Genomic DNA, 18,907 nt, shown 5'->3' with positions numbered 1-18,907 from the left:
AGATTTGAGGGGGGGCTTAAACAAGGGGCTCTCTGAGGGGTCCTTGCACTGTCTTCTCTCCACAACCGTTGCACTGTCCTGATTGCTCCTATCACCTTGCTTCCCAGGCTTCTGTTTTTTGAGGGAAATGAAAGACAAAGGAACCTGTTTGTCCCCTTTCCACAGCCTGGTAGGAATCAGTGGAATGAACAATGTCCTTTTTTCTTTCTTGTTTTCCTGAAAACAAAAGAACAAGAAGGGGGATACACTTTCTCCTCACCCTTTCTTATCAGGCAACAGGAAAGGGGACACAGGGGTGTCTATTTCTCACCTTTTTATCGAGGTTGTCACAGCATACAGTTGTGGGCGCTGCTGTCCTGAGGAAATAAAGGTGGCTAGGGCAGCGTACGGACCATACATTTAAAGAACACGACTTATCCCAAAGAATCCTGGGAATTATCGTTTGCCAAGGGTGCTGGCTATGGTAGCTCTGAGCAATGTAAGCAACAGTTCCCAGGATTCTGTGGGGGAAGCCATGTGCTTTCAATGAGCTTAATAGGAGCATTGAATGTATGGTGTGTACACAGCCTGGAGCTTTGCTCCTGTGCAACAGTGCACATACTCTCCAAAAAGCATTTTTTTTAACAGAAAAAAGATGTGGTGAACCCCACAACCACACCCTGAGCAGCACCACTGGCCTTGCCAGCCATGCTACCTAAATCCTTTTAGCCCAAGGTGTCAGATTAAACCAGCTGTCTTCTGGTTACAAAACACATGGTCAGTTCTTCCCTCAAAACACTGGGAAGCAATAGGTTAGAAATAGCTTAGAATTACTACTAGTAGTATTTATACTACTATCTTTGGGTTAAAGTAATGATTGAGTTCAGTTATAAATGGCAGCCTTTCACTCATTTTGTAATGTGCTTCTGTTTATTAGTATTGTTGTCATGTGGAAAGTTGGATGTGCTGTTTTGTTTTTATCATGTTCTGGGTGATTTATTTATTTTTGTACAATTGATGGCCTTCGACTAAATAATAATGCTTGGGAGTAATGCTTCTGAACATTCTGTGACATAACAGCATCTCATCCAATGGCTTTGTGAGAAGTGGCAGTCAGTTTTTAACCTCCCGTGCCTCTAGAAAGAAAAGTTAAAAGAGGGAGGTGGGATTCCCCCCCCCCCGTTACGTAAGTGAATAATGTAAATAAATTTTATATTGTAAATTTTAATACTGTATTCGTAACATAGCTGTGTGATGTAAATCACTGATTTAGGATATATCTATATATCTATATATCTATATAGATATAGATATAGATATATATGGCTATATATCAATGAATTACTCCATCTAAATGAGTAAAACTTATTCAGAATAGTTTACAAGAGATATGAATACACTTTCCAACCATGAACAACAGAACAGAATACCAAACCTCCCTTAAACCTGCAAACATTAATAAAACCACCCAAAATAAATATATATTCCCAGCCCAAAGATAAAACACATTCCCCCCCCCAAGACCATCAACCCAAAGAAGCTCAACAGCAGCACAAATAATCAGTCATGAATAAGCCAATGAAAGTACCTGGGTTTCAAGGCCTTTCCAAAGAAATGAACAGTAGTAGCTTTACAGATGTCAACTGGCAGTGAATTCCAAAGTCATGGGGCCACAAAATTCTTATGAAAACAGATTAATTTCCTGCATTCCAGGGTCATGGTGTCGAATATTAAGCTCTAATATTTCAGGTCGGTCTAAATGGATATCTGACCAGACATACAAAAAAGCTTGCAAGCAACAAAAATAGTTTCTGGTCTTGTTTCAAGAATTAATATAGCAGAACAGAGGCTTTCCTCTCAGCAAATTGAAGATGAATGAATGGTATTCCGTCTCCTTAGAAATGGAATTGATTGCCAGAGGTTGGTGCTATGATGGCAAGTCACAAGAGGGTGCCATTGTGGGGGAGGTGCTGAGAAGGAGATTGATTTTCCTCTTTGCGTTTAAAACATGAGCAGCAGCCTGTTCCATCAATGCAAAAATAAAAAGGTAAATATATTAGTGTTTTGTGGCTTGGGGGACAATTGGTTTGCATCAAAGACATTACTTCTTCCCAGTGAGCACAGGGAGACAAATTACATATTAAAGCACTCCAAGTTTCTTTGTCAGCCGCATGGCGCAACAACAACAAATTTGGCTTCAAATTATGCCTTTCTTTCTGCTGAGAGCTATTTTTCTTTGCTCCCAGGTCTCAGCTAAGTACATTCCACATAGCTACATGACCGGCGTCAGTTTTGCATCTGACTCGCGGCTGATTCAGGTTCATGAGAAGATGGCAGCACTGGGGTTTTCTTTTCTTTTCTGTATGTGGCCTCCACCACTTGGTCGCATGGAGGTTCACTGTGGTCAACTCTATTTGGGAATATCTGCAAGGGAATACGCAGCTACACCGCTGGGCCTTGATGGAGTCTTTGTGCCACCTGCTTGCAACAAGCAAACAGGCCACAAAGAACCAGCCAGACACTTGCTCAAAGTTGCAGGATATGCTGAACTACAGCTCAGCCAGGAAGGAGAGGGAGGACAGGAAGAGGAGAAGGAGGAGAAGTTCCACTGCACAAGTAGAAATTATTGCGCTAGTGGAAACCAACTGATAATAAAAAATATATTTAAAACAGCAAAGGGTAATTCACTAGATCACCCTATTTTTGTTGCTGCTGCTTTTCCTTGCAAGGTTATCTTACTCCAGAGGCCATTCCAGAATCCTATAACGTGCCATGATCCTGTGTGGCAGGCTGCAATCCCTAAATAAGCTCAGGCTTTAAAATTGTCACCCCATATGAAGTAAAAATAAACCAGGGACTTATCTTCTTATATGCATGATTCCTCCCATTCTAAGCCGCTTAACCTAAGAATGAAGAACATAACACCACTGCGTGGTCAGCATTCATTATTCCTGACTTTTTCTTTTTGTACCCAAAGCATCAAAGATTTCAGGCTGTGACTTCAAAAGCAAAACCTGCTTTGTGTGTGCGCATGTGTGCGATTTTTCTTAAATCTCTAATTGAAATAGAGAAAACCAGTAAAGTGATTAACATATTACGCATTAATCATGTAATAAAAGTGTTTCAAATGCCAGCAGTACTGATGGACTCTGTGTTCCCTTACAATTTAATTTAAAAGTCCGGCAAAAGAACTTCCTTTGTTATAGATTTATCAATAATCCTTGACTTCGTGATACACTTTTGATCATTGTGCGCTCATTAAACCACAATGTTCAAATGCCATCAGTTTTGCACCAAATTGGAAAACAGTGACTACAGTGGGTTGTGACTTTTAATGACCTTCACGTATCCAACAGAAATATTCACATTTCCATGCTGAGGTGTGTGTGTTCCACCATAGATACTCCTCAGAATGTCTGCTGTATACAAATCATGCACAGCACAGGTGGGGAAAGGAAATATGGGGCAGGGCTGGCAGAGATTTGGGGAAAGGGATCATCATTTTGTCCTATTGCTTCTCTTTGGGGAATATAATGAGAGGATAATTATTTATATTAGGCATAGATTTTCGCTGTGTTTGTAGGTACTGTGGCTTTTGTATATGTCCTTGCACAGATTTCCAGCCAATGAGTGTAGGTGTGCATCCTAAATCTCTTATAGTATTCATTCTTTTCTGCTTCCGTGTTTCTTGTTTGACATCTTACAGGAGCATATTAATCTAAAGAGCCATTCTCACAAACCCTCTGCCATATAAGGAGCTGCTTTCCTATGGAGCCATATACAATGCCACTCAGCTGCAGCACATGGTAACATCCATACCATACATTTAAATGACTCCTGTATTAATCCAAACTCCCCTCCTCCTCCATAGAATCCTGGGAACTGCAGTTTGTTAAGGGTGCTGGGAATTGTAACTCTGTGAGGGATCTCCTGATAACTCTGAGAGACCTTAACAAGCTACAGTTCCCAGGAAACCATCAAAGTCAGTGGCATGGATCTTTCCCACTTCCTGAGGGGAAGAGTTGAGAGTTGGGTTGGAAAGCGACTTAAGATCAGCCCTGCCACCATGGTGATCATATTCATTCAAATGCCACAGCCATATGAAATCAGACCATGAAGAAATGGCCCCCGCATGGTCATCAGTGGATGTGATGAGGGCCAAAGTTTCAACACTTGTGACTGATTGAAGGAGATAAAATAAATGAATGAATTTAAGTACATATTCATATCACCGTTACTTCAACAGAGACGCCTTCCTTTTCATTTTATTTTTATAATCTTTTTTATTCAGTTTTACACTACACATTTAAATTCAAACATTAGACATAATCATCAACATTTAGGATTCCCTGATCCTTAGACCTCCCTCCACCTTTCCATGGTTTCCATTTTCAATCTTTTTCAACTGCATCATATATTTTCTCTATTTTTCTTAAAGTAATCAATTTTTACCCTAGTTTTTTGTACAGTGGTACCTCGGGTTACATACGCTTCAGGTTACATACGCTTCAGGTTACAGACTCTGCTAACCCAGAAATAGTGCTTCAGGTTAAGAACTTTACTTCAGGATGAGAAGAGAAATCGTGCTCCGGCGGCGCGGCAGCAGCAGGAGGCCCCATTAGCTAATGTGGTGCTTCAGGTTAAGAACAGTTTCAGGTTAAGTACAGACCTCTGGAACGAATTAAGTACTTAACCCGAGGTACCACTGTACATTGCAACCGTTACTGAAATCCTGCCAAAGTTTTCAGTTGTTTAGGTAATTTCTAAAACATTTCCCATTCCTTATTAAAGTTTCTCCCTTCCTGGTTTCTGATTTTCCCGGTTATATTCACCATTTCGGTGTAGTCCATCATTTTCTTTTTAATATTCAGTGCCTGTCTAAAAATTATTGGCATAGCAGCCATATGCACCTTTCTAGGGTGGTAGTTCCATCAGCATGGAGCCAGCACTGAATAGGCCCCGTTTCTGGTGCCCACCAGTTATCTGAGCTTAGGCTTCACTCACAGTTTGTACTGTCCAAAATCTTTAATACTACAGCAAGCAAATTCCTTGTTCAACTTGTCCTTCCTGTTTGGGGTGAGCATATTTATTGAACGGCTCAGCTCTGCATCTTTGATGTGTCTGCAACCACAGTTAACATTTTCTTGCACCTAAGTGTGGCATTTATGCCATTCATTTCCTCCAGTCTTTGTCTGAAATAATATTTCTCACATCTGTTGCCTTTTCCTTTGTCATCCTTCACTGATTTAAAAAAGCACATAAGCCCCATTGAAAATGTAAAGTGAAATGTCTCCATAGCAACCCTTTTAATGCTGTGATTTATGAATGCTCATCGACAGAGTTTGCAAAATGAGGAACCATCGGAGGGACAAGATCATTCAGCTACAAAAGCCACTTTAACTGGGATTTTTACAAAGATGAATCCAGAAGAGCAAATTTGGGGAAAGGACCAATGCCATGCATTTTATTTTATTTTTAAAGTTTTCTCTAGCTTATTTCTGCTGATATTTGAAGATATTGCATCAGGCCATGCAGCCACTGAAAGATTCCCCATACTATAATCTATTAAGCTAATTGACTATTGAGTTTCCTTGAAAAAGCCATTGCTTGATTTGTGTTTTCTTCCTTCCCACAGGGAAGAAAGTATATATCTTGTTGCAGTAAAATTGTTGTCAAACTTAAAAAATAATGTTAAATTTACATTCTTAAATTAAGCAGAAATTAGAATAGGGTGGCTGTAGCACAGGTTCCTGATTTTTGTTTAGAGAAATTGACACTCTGCACCATTTGTTGCCCCTAAAATGCAAGTGTGGCAAGCTTGTCAGAAACTATGAGTGGTATCGAGCTAAACAGTTCCACTTGTACAAGAGTTTTAGCTGTACAACCAAACTTCCCTGCCTCCTCTTCCCACATTCCCCCTGTGTGCCCCACATATTTGCTTCAGAAAACCCTGGAACCAGGGGTGCTAACTTGAATAAAATATTGGAAGGGGCAGACCAAGATGGCTTGGTCGCCCCCGAACTTGCGGCGCAGAACCACCTGCAGCAGAAGAGCCCGCCATGTCACACTGACCGACAGGCGGGCTCTTCCCCAGACTCAACTCTTGGGTCCCAGACTCTCAGCCTGGTGCCCTTGAGAACCCGGCACCCGGGTGACCCACACCCCTAGTGCTTATGGGTAAGACAGCCCTGGGTAGGCCCCAGCCCACATAATCAATCACACAACACAGTGCACACACATCATTTGAATGGCAATGCCTATCAACTTTGGGAGGGGGGGCTGGCCTCTCAAATATTTTATTGAGGGGTGCCAAAGACCCTTTGGCCCTTAGGAATTGGTTCCTATGGAACAGATAAAGGTGGTGCACAGGGAGCATTGTTTTCCCTAACTCCTAAATTATAAGCTCAAAGCAACTACCCCTGGCTATGTCTATGTCTATGTCTACTACTGTTTTGTTTTGTTTTATTCCACATTCACTGAGACCATTGCTTGCAACCTTCAGTATTGAGATTAAATGTTTTAAAAAATCTATGTACTAGATGTTTTGTGGATCATTTCATGAAAATCCATTCCCAAACGGCAAACCCAGATGATAATGGGGTGGGTTTTTTCCCCCTTTCTCATTTCAGTTGTTCGAGTTCATGAACTTTTTGGCTGAGAATGTTATCTTCTGTTATATGGGATTAGCATTGTTCACATTCCAAAATCACATCTTCAATGCACTGTTTATATTTGGAGCATTTGTATCCTTTTTTAAGGTACCAGCAAATATATGGTATGGAAAACTCAATGTATGGTGTGCAGTTAATCCCATAATTGTTGATATAAGCCAGAATGCAGATATCTTTGTCCGTATGCAAAAAAAGAAAGAATATTGTAACTATTTTCTATGTCCAAGAACACTTGGGGTGGCAAAATCAATCTCTCTCCAGAAAATCTGTTCTGAATTTTTAATTGGACCCAGAACCTGAATTAGTAATAATTTTATTCAGTTCTTTATGCGCAACTGAATCGCAGCCTCAAATCATATATTGTTACACTATCCCCTGTGTAATGTGTTTGATGTTTCACCCTGCAGATGGTTTTCAAACTTCAGGGCTTCAGGGAACCCTTTCTGCATGAAGATGTCCATCAATGAATCTAATCCCCCTGCGCTAGTACCACAGAGCCCCTGTATATTGCTCCCAAGCATGGAATGTTTTAGGTCGCACCAATAGTACACATGGCCAGGTCTTTTGTCCCTTTCTGATGTTCTACATAAAATGAAAAAGCAGTCTAGTGCTGTTTTTCAGGAATGCTTGCCCACCTGTACTGAGATTATAAGAGCATATGGGAAAGAGCTTTGCTGTATCAGAGAAAAGCCATATCTAGCCCAGCATACTGTTACCCCACAGTTACCAGTCAGATGCTTCTTTAGAAGCCAACAAGCAGGAGATGAGCTTACTAGCACTCTCCCATTGTGACCATCCTATAGCTGGCATTCAGAGCCATATTGACCCTGACCATGGAGGTAGCATCCAGCCAACATGACTAGCAGCCACTGATGAAGAGCACTGACGTTTGCTAAAACACATTTTTTGAAAACGACATTTATAAGCAACCAACCCAAACTTCTTAATACACACACATACATTTGTCACAGTGTCCACATGGACCAATTCACTGGATGTACAATGAACAGGTGGAGCTACTGTATTTTGACCTAAATCAGAGATGGAGGTATTGCTGAACTAGCTCCCATCTTTCTAGACCAATAGTTATGCTATCTGGGGATGACAGGAGTCCAACATCATCTGGAAGACCACAGGTTCACCATCTATATGCTTCTCAAATCTCCATCAAGATACTGCTTCTAAAGTTTGCCACAGGGTTGCTCTCTTCCGCTTGTGTCTATTGTACAGCTAAAGTTTTCAATGTGGTGAAGAAGAGCCCTGATACATAGGGTGAGGTCTTGGAAGAAATCTCCTTCCAGCAGGGTATCTGTGTACAGTTAAGAGATGTAATTTTGCTTTTTCTATTCTTTTCTGTAAAATGTCCTTATTTCATCTAAAATTGCTATTAAAGCAACTTTGGCATTAGATGCACAGAGGGATAATGAGAAAACCAACACAATTTTCTGAACCCTACAAAAATAATTGGAAGGTGGGGGGCAGACGCCGGCGTGGAGAATCCTAGACAGATACAATATGAATTGTGAGGAAATGAGACAGTAATCATGTCTCAAAGTACATTTATCCTTCCTGAATTACTGTTTGAGGAAATAATACTGTTGGCGCCTGAACAATTTATAGCAAGCGAAGGGTTTCTTAGAGAGATTGCTGTTGTCTTTGACAAAGATGGAACATGAATTTAGAGTAGTTGAAATGGGGAGGGGGGTGAAAGAGATGTTCAAGAGAAGACAGGAAAAACCCTGCGAAAAGAAGCAGTTCTGAGTAAGCTATGAAAATATTCATTCTGTTCTTGCACCACAGTCTCATAAAGTGATGATTCTTCTGTTTGTTTTAGATCATGCACTGGGCACATCTTCATCTAGTTGTGTCATTTTCCACCTTATTTTCCTTAACTTCTCACTCCCCGTGATGTAGGTGGCAATTTTCATAGCAAGAGCCTGTAATATATACCCAATTTCTTTCATTCTCAACTTGGGCCGAAAACAAAAGATTCCCAGGAATTTCCAACATATGATGATGTTCTCAGGTGAGTCAATGGCTTCTGCCGCTTGCTGAGAAGAGAAATGAGCATAGAAGGATGCAATTTTCTTCCAAGGAAGAGGGGTGGGAGGGATGGTTTACTAGACAAAGACAAGGGAGCTACTCCACAGTGATCCACACTGCCTGGAAAGATTTATCATCACTTCAGAAAGCCTTGCCTCTGTCCTCTGATGATATACAATAATGATTTTAATCATTTTAATTACCAAGGTGCAGCCTGCCCATTATGAAAGTTTATGAAGTGGACTTGAAAGCAGCAGCTTAGCTGGGGAAATGAAACTAACACAGCATAAACATACTGCTAAATGGCAGCCTCTCCCCTGTCCTATTTGGAGAGGATTCCTTCATCTTGGAAATTGATTGATGCAAGCACCATGCTTCCTTTGGTGGGACAGTGGCCAGTTTAAAACATCTCCTGAGTGGGTGGAGGCTTCAAGTGGTGCAGATATGAGCATGCATATCTCTCTTCTCCACAACACAATAACCTAATACATAATGTGAGCACCGAATTCATCACCTTAATATATATCATTGCTGGGTGAACCACCACCATTTTCTTTAATGGCTATGGTGGGCATTGCCCAAAAAGAGGACAAAGGACATGGATTTGCACTAAAAAATGCATAAGCTAATTTCATTTCATTTCCTTAAAAATAGCATTTTATTATGTATTTTAAAGATTAATTGTGATAATTTGTATGTATAGGCGCAAATTGAGAAATGATTGCTGTAATTTAAGTTGCAATACAATACATCTCACCCCGATGGGTAAGACTGTAACCAGGTAAACAGTGTGCCTGCTCAGTCTTTATTCCAGGTACTAAGTGTTGATGGGCAACTTTAACTTCAAGGTTGACGGCTGCTCTCCTTTCTTAGAATCATAGAGTTGGAAGGGACCAGAGGGTCATCTAGTCCAACCTCTTGTAATGCAGGAATCTCAACTAAAGCATCCATGACAGATGGCCATCCAAAACTTCCAAGAAAGGAGAATCCACCACCTCTCACGGGAGTCTGTTCTACTGCCGAACAGTTCTTACTGTCAGAAAGCTTTTCTGAGTGTTTAGTCGGAATCTCCTTTCTTGTAACTTGAAGCCATTGGTTTGAGTCCTACCCTCCAGAGCAGAAGAAAGAAAGCATGCCCCCTCTTTGATGTGACAGCCCTTAAGATATTTGAAGATGGCTATCATATCTCCTCTCAGTATCCTCTTTTCCAGGCTAAATATACCCAGCTCCCTCAACCGTTCTTCATAAGTCTTGGTTTCCAGACCCTTGATCATCTTGGGTTCCCTCCTCTGCACACCTTCCAGCTTTTCAACATACTTCTTATATTGTGGCACTCAGATTTGCACACAGTATTCCAGGTGTGGTCTGACCAAGGCAGAATAGAGTGGCACTATTACTTCCCTTGATCTGGACACTGTACTTCTGTTCTTGTGGTTCTTGATTTTTAGACTGAACTTGGATCAGACACTTCTTCAAACAGAGGACTGTAAAGTAGAATGCATGGCCACCCTACCTGGAGCACTGAAGTTGCACATGACTTTCATCTTGCTTTGGACTGCTGTCTCTAAATAGACTTTTCTTGCTCCTATGTTTGTGTCATTCCAATGCCAGAAAAGGAACTTCTTCTTTTCCCAGACTTTTTGTAAACATATTATTGTTTTAGCTCAATTTGCTGATTTATGCTACTTGTTTTAGCACTACAGCCTTTGTGGCTATAATATTTAATTGATGTTTGCTTTATTTTGTAAGGCGAAAAAATTCACGTGATAAGTAAATGAAATAACTTGGAGAGTCATGTGCCCATTCCACCATTTCATGTTGGTTGTCACTGCAAGGTGAAGTGCCTGAGCCAGACCAAAAAGAAAAATGGGAATTATACAGAGAGATAGGCTGTGAGATGGTGGATGGCCCAAGGTCACTCAGTGAGCTTCATGACTTCATTACGACCTACCTGTACAGAAATAGACAAATCCTTGCGTCTTAATGTGCAAAGTACTTTGCAATTATTCAGCAAGCTGGCATAGTTGGGAGCACAAGGCACAAACAGAATCTAAAGCAATGTTTCTCTGAAAATTTCTTGGTGATTTAAAGCCCCAGAATGAGTGCACGTGAGTGCAAATTACGTGTCATGTTTATAAAAACAGGATTGTAAATCCCTTTTTATGGAAAGATTTTAATTTAAATTATTATTGCACCCTAAGAGCTCTTGGAAATTCATTTGGATAAAGCAGTTTCATTTCCTGCCCCAGATGGGCACTCTCGGTATTATTCAGCACAATTCAGAGGCAACCTTATGATTTTCTAGGTGCAGCTGCATTTTATTGGTTGGAGAAACAAATCTAACATACTTCTCCTCTTCACTGGAGTGATGGGAGGCTTAAATAAAATTCATAAATATCTGTAAAATGTTCCTCGCATCTTGCTTGAATTACCTATTTAATTTAAAGAACTTGCTCATTACGTGGGCTTCACAATTTACGGTGTATCCCCCGCAGAAAACAATAATGTAGGCATGCTAAAAAGCTTTTTACATGTGCAAAACACTGTTATTTTTTTAATGTGCCCAGGCCTGGGGAGGGGGTGCTTTTGTAAATGTGGCATACCATTTGGCTCATGCTTAACATACTTATTACCACCCTATGGGGAACTTTTGATGCATGGATCTGGCTCTCCCCCATTATTATCTTTCTGCTGTTTTATTTGGTCTCAGTAGGTGCATAACTTTGCCTTAGTTATAACATTGCAAAAGCAGCTCCACCATATAGTTTAAAAACCAAACGTTTAAAATCCTTCTGGAAAATTACTCATTGCATTGCAATGGCGAATGTTTGCTCGTTGAACGGTTGCTGTTTAACAAGGATGACTCTTGACTTTGTATGGTGGCTTATATAGTCCAGCAAAAGTTGAAGGTTTCTGCACACACCACACATATTTCCATCCTCCTTCCAGACAAGAGTCATTATCACAGTTCAAGGGCAAATTCCAGCTAGGCAAAAGCACTCAAGGAGGGTGTGGCCTCTGGGAGGAGGTGTGGTTTGGGGAGAGTCCCAAGGACCAAATAAAGAGGCCTAGGCCTGAGGTTCCACACACCCCTGACCCAGAGGAAAAGCAGAAGGCAAGCCAAAGATATTCACGCTCCTCACTCTTGACACAGCTTCCATGCTTGGGGAGGGCAGCAAGCACAAAGAGGAGCAGCAAGACCAGGAAATTCCAAGGGGTTGACAGTGGGTTGTGGACCTTAGTAAAGGTAAAGTGTAAAGGGACCCCTGACCATTAGGTCCAGTCGCGGACAACTCTGGGGTTGTGGCACTCATCTCACTTTACTGGCCAAGGGAGCCGGCGTTTGTCTGCAGACAGTTTTTCCGGGTCATGTGGCCAGCATGACCAAGCTGCTTCTGGCAAACCAGAGCAGCACACAGAAATGCTGTTTACCTTCCCGCCAGAGTGGTACCTATTTATCTACTTGCACTTTGAGGTGCTTTCGAACTTAGTAGATGCCTGATATTGCCAAGCCCAGACACCAGCCCTGAAACTTCAGCACTGTCCCTTGGAAGTGAATTCAACAGAAGGGGGAGGGCAGTCCAAAGGAATTATCGTTTGGGAGATAAATAAGATTCTACCTGCCATGAGAAAAATGCCAAAAACATGACTTCCTGACATTGTGACATTTGTTTTTATGCATGTTTCTGCTGAAGCGGAATAGATTCCCTCCGCCCCTAAAATGTTGTAAAGTTTATTGCGTACGAGTTAAACAGCAGCGCATAAATGAAATGTGATTCTCCCTATGCAGAAACACAAACATCTAAAAAGAAAATGGGTTTTGGCACTGTTTCCTTTTCCTCCCCAAAGAGCCACAATCATAGATTTCTAAAATGGAAGCGTGAAACCAGGCCATTGCCTTTCCACATTCAAGAGCTGTGCTTTTGTTCCCAGAATATTGTGCTCTGAGCATTCCAATAATAAATCCACATGGCATTCGCATTTCAGAGGAGCCTCTTTCTTTGACAAAAAAGCACTCTACAAGGCAGCTGAATAAACAGATAATAAAACATCATGCAGATTTTTGAGCATGTTTTTAGAAGAGATGTGACAGGCCTTTGTTCAAGTGGGCTTTCAAGGCCACTTTTCAAGATACTTTGCTTCACACATGTTTGGTCACCCATCTCTGGGGAATTCCCATAAGGTATATAGGTGTGTCTTGGCTGAAGGACCACATTGCAAAATTCAAAGTGCAATTTTCAAAGGATGCTGTGTTTCAGTTCACATATTGCAAGGAATCAGTGACCTTCCAGATGTTGTTGGACTCCCAACTCCCATCTGCCTCAGACAGCAGTGTGAATCATCAGGCATGATGGGAGTTGTAGTCTGACAACATCTGGAGAGCCGAAGGTTCTTCACCCTTGACACATTATTTCAGGAAGTGCAAATTAGGAAGGTTCTCCTTTAAATGCAGACTAAAGCAAATTCCTCATTCATCTCTAGTCCAGGGTTAAGCACTGGTCCAGGTACCACATAATATTCCACATTTGTAAGAAATTGATCTTTTATTGTTGTAGCACCCACACTTTGGACATAATGCTGATGCCCTCCCTGTACCCTTTTCAGCACTTGCTACACACATTTTTGTTTAGGCAAGCCTATCAAGACATGCAGAATGTTGACACGTATTTTAATATGGTTTTCAGCTTATCATACAGCAGGCCTGGAAGGGAGGGGGTTGAATTCTGAATGTTTCAAATAGTTGTTTTCAGCGGTTTCTTCACTGGTTGTTTTATTCTTTTTGTAAACTGCTTTGAGGTTGTTGGGCTTTTTTGTACAATCAAGTGGTATATAAATTTTATGAATAAAATGAAATAAATTGTTTTCTTTCTCTCCCACCTGCCGTGCACCCCCACCCCCTCTCTTCTGAAGGTTTACGTGGTGCAATTGCATTTGCACTGGCTATCCGGGACACCGACTCTCAGCCTAAGCAAATGATGTTGACAACCACCTTACTAATTGTGTTCTTCACAGTCTGGGTGTTTGGAGGAGGCACCACACCAATGCTTGCATGGCTCCAAATCAGGTCAGTGTGTTGAGGGGGCTCAGAACTTACAGGGTTAAGAGTTCTGAGTGATGACGCCTCACATTCTGAGGGCGGGCAGAGAACACGGAAGGGGCGTGGATTTCTGTGTGTGCTTTCTGTCTGCGTGTTTGCTTCAAGGAGAAAGGAGCAACATGAGTTGCGTCTCACCGGGAAGATTTACGATGTGTTGATCTGTACAGCAATAAAGACTTTAAGATAAGGAGAGCTGCGTGTCAGCCTGAGTTATTGCCACCACACGACAGAACGTTCCTGCTTCTACTTCCGCTGTGTTTACTCTGCTGGAGTCAAAGGTTCCAAGGGGGAAGACCAGAGCTGCGCAGAGAAGTGTGCCGGACCCCCGGTCGAACTTGACCCCCCCGAATAGGTTATGGAGACCAGCAATAAAGATAAGCAACGTTCGTGTGTGTGAGGAGGCCAGCGGATGAGACGCTGGGAAAGAGAGAAGCTGCAGGCAAAGAGGCCAGCAGCCAAAGGCCAGCTAAGGAGTAGCTGGAGCCAGCCGGGAGGAGCTTGCTGGGAAGGATCTGCCGGACCGGGAGGTGCTACTGTATCGTGAGTAGGCCGGGCCCCGGGGAGAGATGGCAGACAGCCATGAATCGTGTGCAGTCCCTTTTGAAGAGGCAGACGGGAAGGAGCCCTGGGTCGGTTGGCAGGCACTGAAGAGAGTGGGAGCCACACCAGAGGGGGCTAGACGCCAGCCTGAGGGACGCCCAGCAGGGGCCAAGAGCTGCACAGGGGCTGGTGGACGCCCAGGAAGCCCAGAGGGGGCTGGAGGCCCAGAGGGGGCTGGGACTGTGTTGGAGGGCTGCCGGAATGCCCCTACGTATGAGCTGCATGCTGGAAAGCTGCTGGAAGCTTGGAGAGGGTCACCACAAAGCCTTTTGAGCTTGTGCATGCAGACCTTTTAGGTATGCCACAGCCAAGTCTGGGCAAGGCCAAGTGGCTGATGGTGCTGACAGATGATTTTACGCAGAACTCATGGGCGTTCACGCTGAAAGCTAAGGAGGAAGCAGCGCAACTGATCAAAGATTGGGTTGCAGAGGTGGAACTGAGGTTCTCCACCAAGGTGCAAGGGTTCAAATGTGACCGAGGTTCAGAGGTCACTGGGTCTGCTCTAAAGGGTTTCTTTCGCCAGAGGGGGATACGTCACAAGGTGACTTCTCCTCAGGAGAGAGGCGTGGCAGAGCTGAGGAGTAAAGCTCTGGTTCGAGCATCCGAGATTCTACTGGATGACTCTGGTTTGCCTCAAAGTTTTTTGGGGGGAGGCGGTAAAAACGGCCAATTTTACGATGAACAGGTGCTACAATTCAGTGGTAGGTGACACCCCGTATTTCCTGCTTCATCGGCAGAAGCCGCTTGTGCATTTCTTTCGCACTTTTGGTTGCAGGGCCATGGTGCCTGTACCAAAGTGGTTGCAGCAAGAAGGTGGTCCAAAGTACCAGGAAATGATCTTCTGTGGGTATGAACCCGCGACCAAGGGGTGGAGATTCGCATACCCAGAAGGTGATCAGACCAAGCTTCTGGTCAGTAAACAGGCTGAGTTCTTTGAGCAGGATGGTTGGGCAAGGCGCAAACCGCGCTCTGACGTTCACTCAGATTGTCTGTCTGACTCTGAGGAGGAAAGAGAGCCAGAGCCTGAACCTGCTGGTGGAGACCAGGTCCCTGAACAGAGTAGGGCGTCTCCACAGGTTGTGAAGGGAGTGTCCAAGAGTGAGCCCTCATCTCCTGTGCGCATAATGGAGAAAGCTCACAGACGTGTCAAGTCAGAGGGGGAGTCTTCTGATGAGGAAGACGCACATGCTGGCCCCAGTGGGTCAGGAGGAGCACCCCAGTTTGTGCCCAGGCGGTCTTCAAGGGCTACAAAGGGAATTCCACCTGAGAGGTTTCAGGTCACAAATGCGTGGGTTGGTTTCGCACAGTGCGAACCTGAGGTTTGTGAGGTTCAACAGGTGCCTAACAACGATGCCAGGAAGGGGCGGAAGGCAATTGGGAAGGTGTTGAACACTCAGAAGTCCTCTCAGAATGTGATTCGAGAGGGGGTGTTGAGGGGGCTCAGAACTTACAGGGTTAAGAGTTCTGAGTGATGACGCCTCACATTCTGAGGGCGGGCAGAGAACACGGAAGGGGCGTGGATTTCTGTGTGTGCTTTCTGTCTGCGTGTTTGCTTCAAGGAGAAAGGAGCAACATGAGTTGCGTCTCACCGGGAAGATTTACGATGTGTTGATCTGTACAGCAATAAAGACTTTAAGATAAGGAGAGCTGCGTGTCAGCCTGAGTTATTGCCACCACACGACAGAACGTTCCTGCTTCTACTTCCGCTGTGTTTACTCTGCTGGAGTCAAAGGTTCCAAGGGGGAAGACCAGAGCTGCGCAGAGAAGTGTGCCGGACCCCCGGTCGAACTTGACCCCCCCGAATACAGTGTTATCAATTCGTAATGCTATGGTGCAATGTCATCTGTGGCTTTGCTCAGTCACTACATTTGCTGCATCTTTGTATTCACATTATTTGTCATTGTGCTTCATAACTGATATGCAGAAGACGGCTATGAAGGGTGCAGGGAGCTTAAAAACCAGGATGTAGACATTGGTGGATGAGGTGAAGCAGGTTCTTGACATCCCGCAATGGTCCCAAGCACAATTCAGATTTTTAGCATCTGTTTCCCCTTGTGGTTTGCTTTCCTGGAGTGATTTCTTAGGGGAGTTATGCTGGGAGGTTAAAATCTTTCACTTAGAAATATTCTTGTAGATATTGCTGCTCAGACAGCAGCTGCTATTCAGCTATATGTAGTTGTTCCAGATTTTGCTCTTGACTAAATAACTTGTTGGATCTGTGCTGATCCCCACTGCCTCCAAAAGCTGATCCTTGCTGTTTCCAAAAGCCACTGGTCTGGTCTGGTCAGCTGTACTACCTTATACAGAGCTAGTCCAATATATTTTGTTGTCTGAAGCAGACCAACAAATAACATCCCCACTCTAGATGTTGACATGCGTAGTGGTAAAGGTAAAAAAGGTAAATTACCCCGGGACTGTTAAGTCCAGTCAAAAGCGACTATGGGGTGCGTCACTCATCTTGCTTCAGGCAGGGGAGCTGGCGTTTGTCCATAGACAGCTTCCTGGGTTATGTGGCCAGCATATCTAAACCGCTTCTGGCACAACGGAACACAGTGATGGAAGCTAGAGTGCACAGAAATGTCATTTACCTTCCCGCCACAGCGGTACCTATTTATCTGCTGACACTGGTATGCTTTCAAACTGCTAGATTGGCAAAAGCTGGGACAGAGCAACAGGAGCTCACCCCGTCACACAGATTTGAACTGTCAACCTTCTGATTGGCAAGCCCAAGAGGCCCAGTGGTTTTGACTACAGTGCCACCAGCATCACTTATATGCATAGTACCCAAGCCTGATGAAGTTATTTTGGCACTTGGGGAAGAAGATCTCCAAAGTACCTTTCCCTTTCCTGGCAGCAAAAATACGACAGTGATAAATTAAATAACTGACAATATGCTGCCCTTTCAGTATACCCAAAATCATCTGCCTGAGGTGCCCACCTCATTCTACCTAATGATAGGGCTGGCCCTGACCTTAGGCAAAGGCCAAAGAAACAATGTTGTTCTCTCCATTTTGTGCACAGAGTGTTGGATGCAATCGGTTATCACGGATAGTTTATTGCATATTCCTCTCATTTTTTTCATAGAGCAGGAAACATTAACTGACAAATCATCGTGATTAATTTGTTAATTTATTAACCGTAAATCTAAAATGTGGCTGGGCACTGGATTTTAATGGATGCTGTCAGTTTTGAAGGGATTTTCAGTGCCGCCAACATTGTGTTATTTATATTTGCAGTACGTTGTAAACCATTTAAACATGTCATTTCAGAATGACTTTCCCGATTATAAATTATTTGCCTTTGTTATTTAGTCAAAAGAAATCTAGGTTTATTAAATAAAAGATTGCCTGGACTGAGATACTGCAGTGTATCAAATTCCTTCGAGCAACCCACATTGATGGTCCCATCTGAAGTAGTGAAAACATGGGCCATGAGCTGGAAGCCACTATCTCTTAACCTTTATCCTCCAACTTTAACCATATTGGTCATAGTGTGTGAACTATTGAGATAATACGTAGGATGCACTTTATTTAGGAAAGTTGCTCCATAGAAACTAAATATTAATGAAAAAATATTATGGTTACAGTCAAAGCTTTGCATCGTTGTTCCGACGGGCAGAGATTTTCCAGACAAATGGAAAGTGGAATGTTTTAGTGGATTGTTCCGTTGTTGCATACAGTCTTGTATAAATGCATTGCTATTTATAGGATCATGGGGTTGTTTCTTGCCTAGGCATTTTTTATTTAGTGCTTGTCTATATGGCTTGCTATCTACTGGTACTCTGCCTCCAGCCTGCTTGCTTCCCTGTCTCTCCGCCTCCTTCTCTCTTTGGATTGACACATAGCTTTGATCTTAGCTACAGAAATGTCTATAGACAGCCCCCTTCTAAATGATACCTTGAATCATGAGGCCGTCTCTCTGGTAGCACAGAATCTCAACCCTGCAGGTGCTTGAGCTTGGCTCAGTTGTAATTGCTTAAAGCCTGGTGGCAATAGTTCTTCAGCTGACCCACATAGGATCCAGGCCAGCAGAATCATACCCAGTAGTAATTCATTAGAGGGAATGTTTAGGACAGCTCTCACATCAGTGCTTATTGCAACAAAACAGTGGCAGCTGCCTTGGATATTTTTGTTAGCCAGGGCAAAAACTGTGTTGTTCTTGCTATCTATTCCTTCATGATGCTTCTGCAATGACTTTTGTGGAGTTAGCATGTACAGTGATGAGTTGTGCATCGCAGCAGTGTGGCCAGAGATGCTGCAGGAATGACTGTTGGCATTGCTCCGTTCGCTCTTATTTCTGCAGCTCTTTTTGTGCATTTTACTTCATTGCTGAGTTCATTACAGCCATAGCCCACTTCAGGCTTTCATGTGCTAATAAGCTGATAAGTACTGCCCTGTAGTCTTTGTGTTATCAGCGCTACCATCTATAGTGATGGAGCCCTTGCACATACAGGTGTGCATGTGAAGGCTTCTGCATGACCCTAAGCCCTGATGATGCCAGCTTCTCAATCACATGG

At 43.2% G+C, this 18,907-nt stretch overlaps 1 protein-coding gene across 1 annotated transcript in view; it reads left to right on the top strand.

Annotated features, from left to right (window-relative positions):
- SLC9A9 (solute carrier family 9 member A9) overlaps positions 1-18,907 on the top strand; it is a 257,643-nt gene that overhangs the window by 137,792 nt on the left and 100,944 nt on the right. Inside the window, exons 10-12 of the mRNA XM_053390193.1 lie at positions 6,609-6,722; positions 8,565-8,676; positions 13,605-13,758. Coding sequence (XP_053246168.1) covers positions 6,609-6,722; positions 8,565-8,676; positions 13,605-13,758 — 380 coding nt within the window. The remainder of the gene's footprint in view (positions 1-6,608; positions 6,723-8,564; positions 8,677-13,604; positions 13,759-18,907) is intronic.

Source organism: Podarcis raffonei, chromosome 5 (genome assembly GCF_027172205.1).
Source record: "Podarcis raffonei isolate rPodRaf1 chromosome 5, rPodRaf1.pri, whole genome shotgun sequence".
Classification (NCBI taxonomy): domain Eukaryota; kingdom Metazoa; phylum Chordata; class Lepidosauria; order Squamata; family Lacertidae; genus Podarcis; species Podarcis raffonei.
The sequence above is the reverse complement of the archived record's forward strand: the minus strand, read 5'-3'. Positions and strand labels throughout refer to the sequence as shown.